This window comes from Rhipicephalus microplus, chromosome 10 (assembly GCF_043290135.1).
Source record: "Rhipicephalus microplus isolate Deutch F79 chromosome 10, USDA_Rmic, whole genome shotgun sequence".
NCBI lineage: Eukaryota > Metazoa > Arthropoda > Arachnida > Ixodida > Ixodidae > Rhipicephalus > Rhipicephalus microplus.
The window spans coordinates 15,459,711-15,477,329 of NC_134709.1; the positions used below are offsets into that span (position 1 = coordinate 15,459,711).

Below are 17,619 nucleotides of genomic sequence, written 5' to 3' on the forward strand. Positions count from 1 at the left end.
CCGGTGACCCTGTGCCCTTCTATACGGTCTATACGCCCTGCCGTCGAGGACAGCGTTCGCACTCACCGTTATTCTAAGGTGTTTAAGCCAAAGAAATCAAACGCTTGCCGGTCGTCCACTCTGTGCGGCCGCTGGTGCTTGCTTCCGGTTGTCCTAGCAACGGATGAGGCCACAGCCGCCATGCCGTGCTGAACCCTGGGTTCCGCCTCGTCCCTTTTCTCCGACTCTTCGTGCGGTCGTTTCTCGTCGGAGGTCGCGCTGTGCACGCTGAACGGCGACGTGGCTCCAGCCTGCAGCGCTGTCTGCACCAGGAATTCCGGTCCTTGAGGCGACCTCCGCTCTGGCTCGCTGCGTCGTTCCGGTAGTATTAAAATAAGTCGTTTGAGATTTGTAATAGGTTAATTGACTGAGGACGAAGTAAGGTAGTGGTGCTACAGTTGTCATTTTTTTTTCATACGCATGGCTTTCAGTGTGATCGCGAGCACGTGCAGAACTGGGAGGCAGCCCTGCTCGGCTGCTCCGACCCGACGAGCCAGAAGGCCTGGTCGACAAAGCCAGAGTGGCAGCAGTCGCCAATAGACTCCTGTAAGGAGAAATCCACCTGATTGTGAAGGGTGTGGAATGATTGTGAAGGGTGGCCTCCTGTGGGCCTTCTCAAACTTCCTCGTATATGCACCAGAAATGAAGTTTTTTTTTTCAAGCAAGCAAGCGGCATTTCGTCGTAGCCGCCATATCTACAAACATCCCTCGATCCCCAAAACAGTCAATGGTCATATATAACGGTATATTACGTCATTTGTATAGAAAAAGGGAACGATTTCTAGCCGATTTTGATAATCGATTGTAAATTTCAGGCAGTGTGTTGCGCCATGTTTGGCTCGTATATGTTCTCAGGATTCTCATCCACCTATCGGCCGCGTTTTTGACCTGGCTAAAAAGGTGGTCAGGGGCGCTCGTTTAGGAAAACGGTCATCTTTTTCGCGGGTTCGCACCTTGGATAGAAACAAGGTGCGAACCCCTGGAGAGCTAATCCAGTGTCTTGCTGGTGCTATACAACTAATTTTTTTATGAATGAAACAAACCCGCAGTCCCATATCAGAAGAAGTGCAAATACCAAGGGTATCCAACGGACAATTAAGGAAAGCACATGGGAGGTTGTTCTTTTCTAAATGTAGTTTATCAATTGCGTCACAAATTCAAAAGCAATTAAACTGGGTGCTAAAGTAATCATTCGTCATTGGGATATCCAAACCCACACGCACCCTTCGAAATTCATCCAGTCTTGTGAGAGCTAATACACTCAAGCCCGTGCTTCCTTAGTAAATTGCTTGAATGAACTTTGAACTATACATCCCTTGGAATGAACAACGTACCTGCGCGCAGCGTCTCTATCGTATTCGGAGTCCCATCTGGAGGTAGCCTTCTTCTCCTGACGTCCCCTTGTAGCGGACGCCGAAGTGGGCCCTTCGCTTTTGCTCGCGAACTCTTTGCCCGGCGGTCGACGAGCCTTGCTGTCCGATCTTCCACTGCTCTCTGCGAGAGTCAAGAGTTGAAGTGATCTAGTTTTTTTTTAATTTTTTTACAGCGAAAATTTTATGGGATCACGACAACAGCCGATATTGCCGGCGTTAGTTGTCCACCACCGTCAGTGTCCGTAGCCATTACCACGTGAAATCAGATGGAGTTTGAACTCGGACCCTCTGCGCGGTAGACGAGTATTCGACCACAAAGTCACGCTGGTGCTCGAAACTCCTTGATTCGTTGATATGTGGGGTTTAACGTCCCAAAACCACCATTTGATTATGAGAGACGCCGTAGTGGAGGGTTCCGGAAATTTCGACCCCCTGGGGATCTTTAACAAGTCGGAACATGTACCTTCACGAAAAGACCCCTTGCCAGTGTCATGTCAGGCAAGGCATCACGTTAACATGTTATATATAGCGTGTTATAGGAGTAAAATAACCGGGCGTCTCACAATGCGACCTTTGCAATGATTAGACCGTCTAACGCTTCCAACCAATCACAGAGGGCTCAGCCACTGTCTTTTTGTTGTCGCCAGCCGCAACATCAAGAGGGTGCGCGTAGTGCATTTCAGCTGTGTCGTGGATACCTCGATTCTCTGCTCAGTAATGAATAATGGCACAGAGGGTGCTTCCTTATAGTCTAAAAAAATCCAGCGAGTATACTTGTAGCAGTTTCCCCAAGAGAGTTTACATCAGGAGGAAGGCCACGCTTTCAGCTTTCTTGCTGCGTGATCCGCGCCGGCCCCGCGTTTTTTTTCACAGGGGACACGACACGGTCACCCAACCATTCGAGGTTTTCAGTGAAATACGATGAGTAGATGGTCTATTGATTGATTGATTGATTGATTGATTTATAAGTAGGATTTAACGTCCCAAAACCACCATATGATTATGAGAGACGTCGTAGTGGAGGGCTACGGAAATTTCCACCTACCGGGGTCATTTATCGTGCACCCAAATCTGAGCACACGGGCCTACAGCTTTTTCGCCTACATCGGAAATGCGACCGCCGAAGCCGTGATTGGATTCCGCGACTTGCGAGTCGGCAGCCGATTACCTTAGTCACTACACCCCCGCGGCGAATCACACGATTGCCAAGGCAATTTATGAAAACGAACAATCTTAGATGCCTCATCAAATGCGAGAATTGACCGTCGCCGTCACCAATGCGAGTAATGCAAAAAAAAGAAATGTCACAGTTTCACCGCAAGGGCGAAGCAATAAATGCGACAGCAACAACTTGGAATGTGACGCTGATAACGGCAATGAGATCGAAACACGGAGCGCGCTGCTCACGCGCTAATGACGCACGAAAACAACACACACAGGACGAGATCTAACTATATAACAACGTTTAGAGCTCGACACTTAACGCGCTGTTCAAACCAAAACGACGAACGAAACGTATTCACGGGTACAAATTTGAATGCGAACTAACAAGCGTCCCAGTTATTACTTCGCTGTGTTCCAAAAGCGCACTCTTTATTGCAAACGAGGCCTGTCCAGCGAGCGAAGTGATCTTTGTGCGCGCGGCAACTAAACGCAATAGTTCCGTTGCCAAATTCGCGCAAGATTTTCTCCCACCGAACGATAAGCGCGCGCATACACAATCGTCTACGCCCCGCCCCCTCCGCGGGGCAAAGTACACGTGAGAGATCAGCGCGCGTCGGCGCATCGCGACGAGCTGGTCACGGAGCGCGCTCATTGCGCCATCTCGCTGGTAATGCTCAAAACACGCCATCTCCCCCGAGATCGGCCCCGTCAGTGGTAAGTTGTAGATATGAATAGCTTGCCGTTGTAACGCAGAGGAGGTGTTCCCTCGTGGCTCAGATAGCTAACGCCACGCGCTCAAAAACGAGGTCAGACGTCCGACTCCGCGTGCCGGTGTCTTTTCTGGCTTTTTTTCTTTTTTGCATTTTCATACAGATACGTATTAATATACGGTGAATAACGACGGGAAAAACCAGTTAAGAGTGTCCACATAATTGCTACCGCAATAAAAATCGTGCGATGACGTAACCACGTGACGTCGTCGTGATGGCACTGAGTGCAAGGCTTGATAACCTAAGAAGGAAATGGTATGGAGGGGTTTTTTGTTACTTTTTTTTTGCTCCGACTACTGCGGGAACCTTGAGCGCGCATGTATATACGGCCTAACCATTATTCGTTTAACCTTCTGCCGCGATATTCTATCACGTGCCCACCTGCCGGATCAGAGCTGAGCTCCGAGTCACTTTCCGCCGACCGATCACCGGATGCAACGCCCGAAGTTCCGGAAGTCAGTTTCGCCTTCTCCTTGGTCCCGTCTCGAGGTATGTAGGGTATACCCAGTTGAGACAGGCGTCGCGGCAGCCATTCGTCGCTAGGCACCTTGACGGCAGGCGGGCATTTTGCTACCTGGTCGGCGTTCGGCGTCGTAGTCGGAGGTAGCCGAGACACACCACGGCTGTCTTCGTCTTTCGCTGCCTCTGTAAGGGTGCGAGAAAATCCCGTAACACCATATAGTGTGCGCATCTGCGGATGCCTCTGTCATAACAAAACGCTGTGATTGGTCTCTCTTATCCGAGTTATCTCATCCCGGCGAGCGAAGAGGAAGCGAAGCCAGAAGATGTGGTACGAGGAAAATAGCAACGTCCCGAGACGTTTCTGTTTGGTCACGTGACCTCAACAGAAACGCCAGGCACGACGTACTACAAGAGCAGCACGTCGCAGTCAATTGCTATGGCACAAGTGCCATTGGTCAAACCGTAACAACTACTAAGCGGTATTGCATAGGTTATAGCGTTCCTATGGAGAGAGAAAACGCGCATAGGGAAAGGGCACGCCCCACGCTAGCACGCCGTAGCGCGTACGTGTGGTTAGGGCTTTAGTATGTGGAAGCACATGAAGGCCTGACTACATGTACCCGTCGCAGAGCGTCAGCCCGTGTCGTGTTGACGCGGCGCCGGGAGGCTGGCTGCACGAAGCTGCGCGCCCTCTCTTTCCACGTGGGAGAGGCCGCGGCAATGCTCATCCGGCCGACTAAAGGCCTCACCCCACGTTCCCGTAGCAGCACGTCAGCGCGTGTCGTGTTGACGCGACGCCACGTCCTCTCCCGTGTGGAAAGCGAGGGCGCGCAGCTTCGCGTAGCCAACCGCTCTCTCTCTCTCTCTAAGGAGAGGCCGCAGCTTCGCGTCAACAAGACACGCGCTGACGTGGTGCAACGGGAACGTGGGGTGAGGCCTTTAATCGGCCGGAGGATCGTTGCCCGTCTGACCTACTGCTCCGCGAAAGTGAACGAGATAATTACAGAGAGAGGTTGAGAGAAAGGTCACCTTTGTCGGGTGCTCTTGCACCGCGCTGCTTGGACGTCGAAGTGAGCGCCGTCTCGTACGAACTCGTGCTCAACGACGTGTCGGTAGTATCACGCTTCTTCATGCTTGCGGGTGCGTTCGCGGCTCACCAGGTTGAACTGTCACGATCACCGCCTTCGTGAATGCACAGCTCTAGCCCGCGAATAATGGCAGCGAGCACGCGACTGGATGGCCGCAAGAGCACGTCCCGTATGATGATGATAGTGATTATGGCGATTTTCTAAAAATGTGATGACGATGTGTTTTTGAAAAGTTTTCGTTAAGATTGTTTACGCTTGAAATTAAGGCCTAAAATATTCATGCAACTAATTGATGATTGATCGATATGTGAGGTTTAACGTCCCAAAAGCACTATATGATTACGAGAGACGCCGTAGTGAAGGGTTAGGGAAATTTCGACCACCTGGGTTTCTTTAACGTGCCTTCATGCAACTAATTCATGACCAATCCCCCTGAGTGGGTATGAGCCATGTTAGAGGCATCAATCATCATCAACATTGCACATATTCGCAAGGCGGAATGGGTTACGAATCAGCTGGTTACTTATTGAATTCGCAGTTGATTATATACGAAACCGCAAGTGCTTTTCAACGGCGAAACATCATCATGGTTAAGGCTTTCATGTAGATTGTAGTGGGATTTACACACAGAAAGTGTGTAAATCCCACACCACCGCTCCCTCTGCTCTACGCGATTCTCCCACAACTCACCCAAACGCCCACTACTACTCCCGTCACTTCTCCCGCTTCAATCGCCGTCTTCAACGCAAAACTCAGCCTCTTGCTGTTTGGAAGGACAATTGACAAAATCTACAAACCGAACAGCTAGAGGCCGAGTTCAACGTTCTCACGCCAGTAATAAAAGATTGTATCGAGAGCTCAAAAGTGATGCATGGACTTCCGCAGAACGGCATCATAAGGTTTCTGGACCTTCATTGGTAGCTCTGCTGTGATCACTCCAGGTGGCATTATGAACCACGTGAAAGTGAACCCCCTATATATATACTCCCCTACCACTCAGCGGATTCCGAACTAGTTAAGAAGGTGATCAAGAGGCTTTGTTTCGAGAGTGCCCTTAAGAGGTCCTGTCACCGTGTGGTCGAATCCAGTTTCAACAAACAAGGAAAGGAGCTGCTGGATGTAGGGTTTCCCCAACCTTTGCTCTGTGGATGAATGTAGAACAGTTGAGCAAGGGAGTAATACCACATGTATGTATGCACGCGGTTTCCCGTAATCTGAGAGAGATTGCTCATTGGGTTAAGGTACCTTGCGGTGCTAGTTAGTAGGGGTTCACCATTCATATGGGTATAGCGCACCACGACAAGGACACAAGAGAGAGACACACACACACAGGAGCCAAAGTGCGCATCCTTTTAGGGGGCTAAGCTTCTCAAGGCGTGGGACGGTCGTACCTGCATGTATGTATTAACCACCTCACAGCATATCCACGGAGTGAATGAGGGACGCACGTACGGACGCACAGACGCACGCACGGACGGACGGAAGCGCGGACGGACTGACATACGCTTCACCCCACTCGTCATCATTCACTCAGTGGATATGCTGCGATTTTTTCAATGCCAAAGAAGTTAAAAAAAGCTGGGCAAGATAACGAGAAATGCAAACGAAAATCAGGGGTGCGACACAAATCACAAAAACAGGTTTGTTGACTGCGCTGAGTGTGTGGTGTATTGCCTGCAGCTATCTTGTGGTTGCAACTACGTCGAACAATCCGATCACGGCTTAAATCAACGGCTGAGTGAACACCATTACAATGTCAGAAATGTGGCAGGTGGTTTCCTAGCAGTGCATTGTAAGAAGTGCAGTTGCTCGCTTTTGTTTTGACGAATGCCGAATTGCAGCAAGAAATAGAAATCGACTTACACGCGAGATAATAGAAGCAGGGGGGGTGAGATTGAAAAGGTGGGGGACAAATGTATTGACATGCTAAACAAAGAATTTGATTTACTTGGTGTCTGTTACGGTGATGATGACATGTGTGGTTTAACATCCCAAAACCATTATGATTACGAGAGACATTGTAGTGGAGGGCTCCTTAAATTTCGACCACCTGGGGTTTTTTAACGTGCACCCAAATGTGAGCACACGGGTCTACAGTAATCGTCTTGTTAATTATGCGCAGCAGATTTGTTCACGTTTTGCCCTATTAGTGGTGTTGTAATCACAAAAAAATAAACTGTTGAAAGCAGCGCTGTTTGTGTGCCTTCATTGTGTATTCAGTTCAAGTGCGTTCTTACCATTCATAAACATGGAATACTAAAGTGCCCAGATTTCCGCCTTGGTTGCGGAAAACATTTGGCTTTGAGCAGCATATACCTGTGCAGATGTGAACATTTACTTCGATGCCGCACAAAAACGATTATTCTAAAACGAAAGAAATATTATTCTAAATCGTCAATCAGTACACGTGGCCTCGAGAAATCACTCCAGCATTTCGTAGCGCCCATATACAGCCAGCCGTGTCGAGGAAGCCGTGGTTCCAACCGGCGTCCTTAGGCACATGAGGGAGAGTTCTAACTACGCGCGAAGTGCAACGTTGGCCCACACCAGCGCGGCCACTGCGATGCCGTAGCCGCAAGATGTCGTGCCGGCGCGAGCAGCGCCTGCGTGCGGCACCGTGGTGTTGCCGTGGTGGCCTGTTGGAGTCGTGGACGGCCCCGACCGCACGATGGCGCACTCTTGCGACTTGTCGTCGTCTTGCTCTCCGATCTCCTTGGGGCCGAACTTCATGATCTTGGGGTGGGCGCTGTCGTACAGGGACCATTTGGCGTTCCCCACACGTGGCGCCCTCCTGCGCCAAGAGCGGCAGGTGTCGGAGGGAGAGTGATGTTAGGCAGTGCACCCTATAGCGATTTGCTGCGATTGAACCAGGAACTTCGCTAAAGCAAACGTGTTGGATCAATTCGACAACCGGGGGGGGGGGGGGGGGTTGGAGCAACCACGTTTTCAAAGTCATATTTCAAGAACAAGCGAAAACAGAGGGGAAAACGATGGGAACAAAACAGAGCGTTCTGTGTTGCGATTCTGCGTCAGTGGTATTTTTCGCTCTCTTTAAAGACGATGGTCGTTCTTGGGGACTTCCGCCACAAAAATTTTGGTCTGTCTGTCTGTCTGTCTGTACATTAATCTGCTTGTCCATTCTTAACGGCACCGGGTACTTGAAACGGCCAACCCAATCCGCAGCGCCCACCAATGTTGCTCAAGGTTCACCGTTCATACTCGTGCGATTGTCAATTAAAAAGCAATTATCGCGCATATCTGAGGCACCATAACAACACGTATATATTCTACATGTGCGTCTTTTACTAGAAAAGGCATACATAAGTAATTTTAAGGAACGTAGCGCTTATCACGCTGCGCTGACCATGCAACGCTTGCACGAAAAGGCGAGTGTTTCCAACGCTTTGATAAAACGAGACGGTGGTGGCACCTACCCGTCGCCTTGCGTTCAACACCTTATCTCCTCTGAGACGGGCGCGCACAACCGTCTCAGAGCCACGCGCTTCGTTTTCCAAGAGAACTGCCAGATGGCGCTCATGTCTCACGTGTGACCTGACTTGATGCGCTCGTTTGCCTCAGCAGCACGCTCGCGGAACTCTAACGCAGTGCCTCCAGAATACCATTCACCAATTTTGTTGCGCAGAACATCCAATAAATGTCCTGTTCACTCTCTCCGTACGCAAGACTATCGTATTTCGACGACATTTGCAGATTAACATGCAGATACGGGGCCAATTTTTTAAACTTAAATTTGCCCAGTCTAACCCAGTTGCTTCTATTGTCCTTGATAGTACGACCCTAAAGCTAAAGCCAGCTTGTTCTTTTTCTTCTCAGTCGATGTACAGATTCTGCTAGCCTTGAACGACCATTGGTTATCCTGGCGTCTCCTTACACGCGCTGCCCATGCCCGTTCTTCTTGATAACCAGCGAGTTTCCTGAAATGATAGTACCACAGGACTGCGGCAATACGTAAAGGGACAGACGAATATCTGTTATACGGCAATCTACAGACGATACTACTTTAGGAATCCGTGGCATTTCCTTCAAAAGGTAAATGCAGACAAGCCTACACCAAAGGGCCGCACTCCAAAACTGAAGTCTAACTAGAGGGCCGGTGACACCGCCTTCGGAGAACAATGCGGAGTGGATGAGGGCGACTATCACTCAAGTCGTGGAGGGGATCGAGGGATCGACCGCTGCACTTTGGTCATCTGGGCGGATGCCTCTCTCTGGACTTGTACCCGACTACGGCTGCTATCGTCTCACCCCGTGCGCGCGAACGTGGCCCAGATGTCTATCATGGTCCTGGACCATTTTTTGTCCTCGTCGTTGGAGGACACCCCGTGCCTGAGTGGCTTGCCGAACACGAGTTCCACGTCCTCGAAGTGCACAGTCTCGTTCTGGTCCGTCCAGCTGGAGTAACTGGGCTGGTAGCCGAGCACGTAGACGTAGACGCGATTCTGCCACGCTTTCAGCCGTTCGGCCAGCTCGGACATCGGGCACGCCTCCTGCATATGGGGATGAGCCGCGTGGATGTCGTTGAAGGTGGCTTAAACTTTTTCTGAAAGCACACTGCTGAAGTTTTCTCCGGCGGAAACAAGCTCATTAGATGAGATAGGAGTCCTATATGCCTCATCAGTCCGCCTCAATGTATCAGTAGATATAGGGTACTCGGCTTCTGGAACGAAGGTCGCGGGTGCGATCCCTGCCGCGGCGGTCGAATTTCGATGGAAGCGAAATAGTGGAGGCCCGTGTACGGTGCACAAGTTAAAGAACACCAAATGGTTAAAATTTCCAGATACCGCCTCTACAGCGTCTCTCATAAATTTATATCGTGATTTTGGGATGTGAAACCTCCACACACATATAATTATTATTATTATTAGGAGATGCTTCATCAAACACAGAAACTGAACATCGAAGACGTGAACAGGATTGATGCGAAAAAATTATCGTCGCGTGATGAGGTCACCACATGACGTCATTATGACAACACAGATTGTAAAATTCGTACGACTTCGCTGTGGTATATACCATCACTACTTTACACAACGTGACGTAACGTGATGTCAACACGTGGCATCATCTTTGGTCAAGAGCGGGCCGATGATGGAGGTAGTGCAAAAAGCTGGTGGGACACAGAAAACGTGTAATGCTTCCCATCCTGGAGGCAGAAAACTTACGGAGGGGGTGAAAAGGCAGGATCAATACATCGACTGAAAATAAACTGAATAGTGCTTTCGCCTTTCGCTCACCTTATAGGGACCCTAAAGAGAAACAATGATTGGGTTTAGATTGATAAACTGCACTCTGAGAACTTAAGGCCATTTGTTTCACAGTCATAAGTTAAGTTATAGCGGAGAAAATCATGATTGAAGTTTCATTTTTTATATTTTCGTGAAATATTGGCTCGATGAAATATTCCGTACCTTCGTATGATAGGTCTATGGCACCCTTGATGACAATGTACTTCACTTTTATCGAGTAAAAGATAAATACGTCAAAGAGCCTAGGGGGTCAAAGTGAGTCCAGAATCGTGCACTGCATGCGGCGTGCACGATTCCGTACTCACTTTGACTCTTTGGGGTCTTTAACGTGCGCCTAAATCTTAACACACGGGTTGTGAAAAAAAAACTGTAGTTCACCCGTTTCGAGCAGCTGTTTGTAGCTAATGCGACATAACCGCTGTTCGTTAGAAGGAAGGATTCCGAAAGAATTAAGACTTAGAATAACATAGAGCCGAGCTAGTTCCCCGAGTTCATTTTCGAAGACTGTGCGTGAAAACACGGAAACAAGAAATATGCCCAGACACCACACGGGAAGGCATGCGCGCGATCGGGAAGCAGGAAGTGGGATCGGCAGATGAGACTAAGTAGTTTGCGTAGGTAACGTTTCCACAGAAAGCACAGGAACGGGTTTATTGGCGAAACATGGGAGAAGCCTTTGTCCTTCAGGGGGCGCTGTCAGGCTGACGGCGACTCCGATACGATTCATAATCGTATCGCGGTTTTGCCAGGTAAAACTGCATTATCTACATTTAATCTCGTCCTACTTGAACTGGTATAGCGCATTACGGGGAAGAAGAAACGGCCCAGCAGACCGACACAAGAGGACAGAGCGCTAACTTCCAACTGTCGGTCTGCTCGGCCGTTTCTTCCTCCCCGTAATGCGCTATACCAGTTCAAGTACGACGAACCAACTCGCCCAATCTTCAACACTCGTGTAATCTCGTCCGTCTTCGAAGGCTTTAGTCCTCACCAAGACGTCTCCGACGGCTTGCTGGTAAACCGCGACCGGAGAATCCGCGTCCAACGTGATCCCCGTGGCGGTCTGCCAGCGCTCGAGTACCTCGTCTCCGAGGAGCCGTGCGGCCAGCCGACGGAGATCGCCGGACGCTGACCGGTGCTGCGCCACGTACCACGTGTAGACTCCCTCGCTGGCCGCCCTGCCCAGGAGGAACTCGGAGCCCTCGACGTGCCGCCGCTGCAGAGATCGAGGTGCCGCTACAATTGCCGCCAACTGCTCCGAACTGACTTTCATTACTAAATGCCCCAAACTCTTCTTTTCAACTCGACGTGTTGGACGTCTCGGTGAAACGTGAAAATCGCCACAGTAGTAGCTTTGATCTCATGAAATGCTGCTTTGAAAGCAAACGTTATCACTACCTTTACTTCTGTAATTCGGTGCTCAGCTTTACCGCTTTGATCTCATTTCTTCAATAAGCATGGGGCACTCGCACATCGGCACTCGATCGTGTGCCCTGGTGTATTTCTTGGGCTAACATAGCGTTTCGCTTCGCCGTAAATCTCGGAGGCCACGTAGAAAAGATGCACATGGTCGAGATCTGATCCGCCAGATGCCGCAGCAATGCCAGCTCCTCTCTCTCTCTCTCTCACACACACACACACACACACACACACACACACACACACACACACACACACACACACACACACACACACACACACACACACACACACAAACCGGCTGTTTTTTCAATGACCACAATCATCTAATTTTCGGTAAGTATTCACACAGTGAGCTAGTACGCATCTTAAGTAAACTTATAAGATCCGACAGTGTATGTATCGATTATATACCTCATGAACCAGAACCATCAATAATGTACGAGGTTTATTTTTTTAATACTTCTTCTGAATATTCCAAAAATTGGATGTGCTCATTCAAGAGCCTGGAATACGAACTAGTCTTGATTTGTGCACGAGCCCCTACAAACAATGACCACGAACGAACAGTCAGTGCATGAATGTTGTGCAATATCTAATGCATCAATGATGAATGAATAATGCATGAAGAGAACGTGTGGAGGACTATTGGATTTCCGCTTCCCGCTAGCGGCAGAGTTCGTTATGTTGCCGGCTTTCTTTAGCTTCCATTTCAGGAACATAGTGCGTAATATACAGCACACCATCTGAACTCTTTCCTGGCTGTTGCTGCTTCCTACCTTCGTGCCAGCCTGATACGCTACCTGTTCGATGATATGAACACACTAGTCTGCAAAAAAATAGGTCTTACTGCGTAATATCATACGGAGAAGTTGGGGAAGGGTGCAAACTATAGCACACTCAACGCTAGGCCAGTTGGTGATCTATGACCTACATACACTGAACAGAAGCAAGCAAGGACTACAAACAAACGGTGGCTTTCGTCTGCTTGCTGTTCAAATTTTTTCCCGCACAGTGTACCTCGATGTGTCAGGTATACAGCCGATTACAACCTAAGAAAAAAAAAGTAAGGTCCACCCACCCATCACAACGAGCCTGCCCTTCGCATGTGAAATGCAGCCGTTCTAGCTAGCTGCTGCTCAAAGCGTAAGTACACTTCTTCTAAGCTATTGTCGACTCTAGGCCTATAAGGAGGTAAAGGTTTGCCTTTACAACCTAAAACGTTGCGTTTCGCTGAGCCATGATGTCAGAATACCTGACGAAATTAACCGGAACAATAAAGTTTCTGACCTGAAAGAATGAATTACAAAGATAGTTTCAAGGTCTTGTCTTCTTTGCCACAGCCTTCATCAAGCCCGACAGATGAAGCCAAGAAGGTACTAGGAAACGTTAATGGGACTGGCTCAAATGCACTTAAATTACGACAAAGATACGAAAAAAATAAAATGCAGGAAAAAAACAACCTGCCGTTGACAAGGAGCTACCTTGCAACCTTCGGATTACGTGCCCGATGCTCTACCACTTCAGCTATGGCAGCAGTCGCGCTATCGTCTTTGTGTGCATGCAGACCTGGGAGAGTGAGTCAGCGTCGCTCGTAACCATGACAGGGAGTGCGGAAGACTTTTTTTTAGTCAGCTGGCGTCACATGGCATGTGACCTTTTTAACAAACAGACAGCTCCGGCGCACAATCTAAACGTTGCAGTTCCTGTCCCGGCCAGCGGCAAATGTTTTTTTTGTCCACTTTACTTTCTTCAGATCTGTACTGCGTAGTATACTATACTCTTAAAGCAATACAGTTAATATCCGCTACATTTTCTTTCACTCCATTACCTGCTCTGTTTTTCATTATTGTTAAATCAACCCAAAACAATAGACAGAATAAGGGCATGTCTGTATGGGAAAGTCACGCTAACTGAAACCCTCGAGAACTTCTTGACGTCAGGAAAATGAGTTAGCACTATCAGATGGAGCATTTATGCACATTCTCTGCAGGAGAGAGAGAGACAGCAACGGTTGTGGGCGGAGCAAAATTTTTTTTTAAGACGGTAGTCTTTCTTGGGGACCTTCGCCGCAAAAATTTAGGTCTGTCTGTTTATACATTTGTCTATCCACTCTCAACAGTATCGGGTACTGTGAGCGGCACCCGAAACGACAACCGACCCCATCCACAGCGCCCACCAATGTTGCTCAAGCTTCAGCGTTCATGCTTGTGCGATTGTAAATTAAAGAAGCAATTATCGCGCATATCTGAGGCACCATAACTACACGTATATATTCTGCATGTGCGTCTTTTACTAGAAAAAGCATACGTAGGTATTCTTAAGGACCGTAGCGTTTATCGCGCTGCGCTGACCATGCAACGCTTGCACGAAAAGGCGACTGTTTCCAACGCTTTGCTAAGACACACGATGGTGGCGCCTACCCCTCGTATTGCGTTCTACACCTTATCACCTCTGAGACGGGCGCGCACGCCCGTCTCAGAGCCGCGCGCTTCGTTTTCCAAGAAAACTGCCAGATGGCGCTCATGTCTCACGTGTGACGTGACCGGATGCGCTCGTTCGTCTCCGCTGCACGCTCGAGGCACTCTAAAACAGCGCCTTCAGAACATTATTCACCGATTTTCTTGCACAGAACATCAAATAAACATTTTGTTCGATCTCTCCACACGCAAGACTATCGTCTTTTGACGACATTTGCAGATTAACATGCAGATACGGGGTCACTTTTTTTTTCCCAGGATGCAACCGACCAGAGGAAACGTTCCGAAATCTCGAGCGTTGCCCGAACCTTGGTCCCTGATACGGCCTGCCCGTTGTGTGCTTCAATGGGCATGGACAGCGGTGCCCTGTTGAAGACTGGCCCGAAGTTGAGCGCCAGCGGATTACGTGCGACGGCGCCGACGTCGGCGTCCTGCAGACATGAGACCGCCCTGTCCGTAGACAGGTTTGACGGACTGCAGTGCAAACTCTCCGCCAGGCGGCGCGCACCTTCCATGCCCTGGCTCTCGTATCTGCGTGACCACGGTACTGGATCACTAAAGGGACACCAAAGCGAAGCAACGACTTCACTTACATTGATGCACTGTAAACCCCGAGCGCTCTCATCATAACCCAAGTTTCGCCATCACAAGATCTCTGTCAGAGAGAAGAAATTCAAGGTTGAAGCTTCGTTTTTAGATTTCGCGCCGAAAACTCCGCACGTGACGTCACTGATTTCAAAACATTTTTCGTACTTCCGCGACATTCGCTGGGCGAAATTTTATTGGACTTGGTATGTTAAGTCTACAGCATCCACTGATGACGATGTGCTTCATTTTTATCGGTTTGAAGCTACTTATACGACCCAGCATGCAGACGCCATCACAATCGTCTACGTCACGGTTTTTGGTGCGGGTATCTAAAGGTGGCGTCTCCACCCACATTTTTGTTTTCGCGCGTTGGCTTGCTTACTAAACACTTTGTCACGCTAGGAGTTTCGCTTTCGGGATTGTGTAATTGTGCTTTACTAATACGCGAAAAATGGTTTTTATCTTTAGTGTCCCTTTAAGGTAGCACTAAGGGAACGCAGTTTGTATCGTTAGGTGCGGTGCACTCTTCTACACTGGTATCACCAATTGTTGAGGCAAAGTTGTGAATGGCCCGCCACTGTGGTTTAGTTCATGGGCTCGACTGCTCACGTAGCGGAATCGAATCCCGAACGAGGTGGCTGCATTTTCGATGGAGGAAAAAATGCTTGAAATTCGTTAGCTTATATTTAGGCGCACGTTAAAGAACTCCAAGTGGTCGAAATTTCCAGAGCCTTCCACTGTGGCGTCCATTGTAATGATTGGTGATTTCGTTTAGGGACGTTATACCTGAACACGTACTTATCAATAAAGCTAATCTTGCCTCAACCACCACAGCTAACTCGACGTTCCACACACTGCTCCAATGTGTGGAACGCCGTAATCAGGTGGCCCGTTCTTTTGAATAAACGGCTGAAGTTTAGCGCCCGCCCTCTCTGCTCCCTCTTGCTTTCTTCTAGAGCCTCCCCCCACGCCCCCCCCACCCCAAGTTTGCGCTATTATCTACCCCATTTTGAAATCTTAGTTTGCGTAGTATTTTCGTTAGCCGAAAAAAACGTTCTTGGCGTTTGCGCCAGACAATACGACTGCTTCATAGGTGAAGGGCAGACAAGCCTTGATTGTGGGGGTACAATCGACTGTCGTTTTTCTTTCTTAGGTTGCTAGCGAGTATTTAGAAAACCACGGCAGATGTCTGTGTTCGCGTTTTGCACTAAAGAATTCATTGTCTATAGACTCGCGTTCGTTGGCGGGGGTACATACGAAGGAAAAAGATTATACTATAAGAATATATTTTTTTCAGCTCACCACAACACATATCACTAGAACACACCACACTGGCCCAACGTTCCCATCAGAACTGACCACACTGTGTAGGTGTTCCCCAAGGAGGATTAAAGAAAAATTGCTGGAGTGGAAGCTCCCGCAATGCCTTGCCAGCAGAAGTGAAGCCACCTTTTGCCACTGCCAAGATGGTGGAAACGTGCTCTTTTCTGATAGTGCCCACTTAAAGATCAAGTGGTTTTGATATTTTACGTAAATGCTACGTTAATTCTATATTAAAAGATAGTTGTTCCTGACGAAATAACACGCAGAAACAAGTATGGATGACTGAATCTTCAAAGAACTTTGCCTCCAATTACAGGCTCACTAAGGAAAACTAGTAACTGTAAAACGCACTTGTAGCACTATGTGACCCGAAAAAGTTCCCACATTAAACTCGTTGGGCGTGCGAGGGAAACGCTTCGTCTTTAATCGCTGAACGGTGATACTATATCATGCCCCTAGTAAGCTGGCCGCCACAACCGCCATCTTGCCAGAGGAACGGCTTCACCTCTGCGCAATCATTTCCACTCCAGCAATTTTTTAAATCCTCCTTGGTGTTCCCACCAGAATGCAGCACACCAGGCTGGTGCGCCCACCGAAACCCACCAGTGTGCTGTGGTGTTAACACAACACACCAAACACACTCTGGTGGGTTTTTCAACAGTGATATGCGTACCTGTGGTAGGGCCCTCCACTCTGCAATATGAATCGCGTCACGTTGCGCGTCCAGAACGCCACGTCCCCGTAGAAAAGGTGGTAGCCCAGAGACGACGCCCCGGCGTCGTGTCCCGCGAGGACCATCTGCGACGTGTCGCCTCCGAAGGAGACAATGTTGGCCAACGTCCACTCAAACGCCAACCGCTGATCTTGCAAGCCCGCGTTGCCGGGGATCCCCTTCTGCGTGGGACCGCAGAGGAATCCCAGCGCACCGACTCTGTAGTTGGGCACCACGACGACCAGGTTGCCGAGAGCGGCTAGGTACCGGCCGTCGTACAACTGCATCGAATGATACACGACCGAAGGCTACGGTACAACTATCCCTATACTTTGTACAACACAACTTCGGAACATAAGATGCCTCATGAAACACGGAAAGCCGACATAGGCGTCGGCATCGTGAACACGAGTGACGCGAAAAATCGTCGTCATGACAGCGTCATGATATCGCGCCATTATGACGTCAGAGCTCGCAAAACATTGTGACCGTTGTCACACAACATATATCGAGCTAGTTGGTTCATCATACCGAGGCGAAAACTGCGCACACTTGACGAGGACTGACCAAGGAAAGACAGCGCCTGCGTGTTGCGCTTCCTCGGCGCGTCCTCGTCAAAAGTGCGCAGTTTTTGTCACTGTACCGCATAGTTTCCTTGAGTTCAGTGCTGTTGGTTTCATTGAATCGTATCTACCATTGCAAATCGAGTCTTCGATAAGTTTAAATCGATAAATATTGTGAATAACCTGCGGTACATACCTAATGCCAGAGGACACGTTATGCTGGTATATACCACACGGTATTAGAGGAATTAATTTTATGGGCACACGAAGGAAAGGGAGTCACGTTCTTCGTGTCACCACCTGCGAAATTTGTTTGCCCTGCACTCACGTCTTCCTCTGTCAATATTGGTATATGTCAAGCAGGCGCGTAA

At 49.0% G+C, this 17,619-nt stretch overlaps 2 protein-coding genes across 3 annotated transcripts; both read right to left on the reverse strand.

The window, feature by feature from the left end:
• Positions 1–43: 43 nt before the first annotated feature.
• Positions 44–4,304, reverse strand: LOC142774172 (uncharacterized). Its single transcript, XM_075874566.1, has 3 exons — positions 3,728–4,304; positions 1,374–1,533; positions 44–348 (listed from the first exon to the last, which is right to left on the reverse strand). Exons 1-3 carry the CDS (start codon positions 4,035–4,037, stop codon positions 69–71), a joined length of 750 nt encoding a protein of 249 aa, XP_075730681.1. The 5' UTR covers positions 4,038–4,304; the 3' UTR covers positions 44–68.
• Positions 4,305–7,090: 2,786 nt separating this feature from the next.
• Positions 7,091–17,222, reverse strand: LOC142774594 (acetylcholinesterase-like). 2 transcript variants are annotated; one of them, XM_075875091.1, is made up of 5 exons: positions 16,647–17,222; positions 14,371–14,593; positions 11,155–11,379; positions 9,163–9,404; positions 7,210–7,687 (listed from the first exon to the last, which is right to left on the reverse strand). In XM_075875091.1, the coding sequence occupies exons 1-5, from the start codon at positions 16,970–16,972 to the stop codon at positions 7,414–7,416; spliced, it is 1,290 nt and encodes a 429-aa protein (XP_075731206.1). In that variant the 5' UTR covers positions 16,973–17,222; the 3' UTR covers positions 7,210–7,413. The 2 variants fall into 2 exon arrangements, with proteins under 2 accessions (XP_075731207.1, XP_075731206.1); XM_075875092.1 differs by lacking the exon at positions 9,163–9,404 and having other exon boundaries at positions 7,091–7,687.
• Positions 17,223–17,619: the final 397 nt, after the last annotated feature.

What these genes read in the sequence shown, in the direction of transcription:
- LOC142774594 (XM_075875091.1), bottom strand. Translation starts at nt 16,972, where the DNA reads ATGCAGTTGTACGACGGCCGGTACCTAGCCGCTCTCGGCAACCTGGTC. An exon ending in AGTGGAGGGCCCTACCACAG is followed by an intron (nt 14,594 to 16,646) that starts GTACGCATATCA and finishes GTGGTCACGCAG; the next exon opens with ATACGAGAGCCAGGGCATGG. An exon ending in AAGCCGTCGGAGACGTCTTG is followed by an intron (nt 9,405 to 11,154) that starts GTGAGGACTAAA and finishes CCCCATATGCAG; the next exon opens with GAGGCGTGCCCGATGTCCGA.
- LOC142774172 (XM_075874566.1), bottom strand. Translation starts at nt 4,037, where the DNA reads ATGCGCACACTATATGGTGTTACGGGATTTTCTCGCACCCTTACAGAG. An exon ending in GCTCAGCTCTGATCCGGCAG is followed by an intron (nt 1,534 to 3,727) that starts GTGGGCACGTGA and finishes TGACTCTCGCAG; the next exon opens with AGAGCAGTGGAAGATCGGAC. An exon ending in GATAGAGACGCTGCGCGCAG is followed by an intron (nt 349 to 1,373) that starts GTACGTTGTTCA and finishes GGAACGACGCAG; the next exon opens with CGAGCCAGAGCGGAGGTCGC.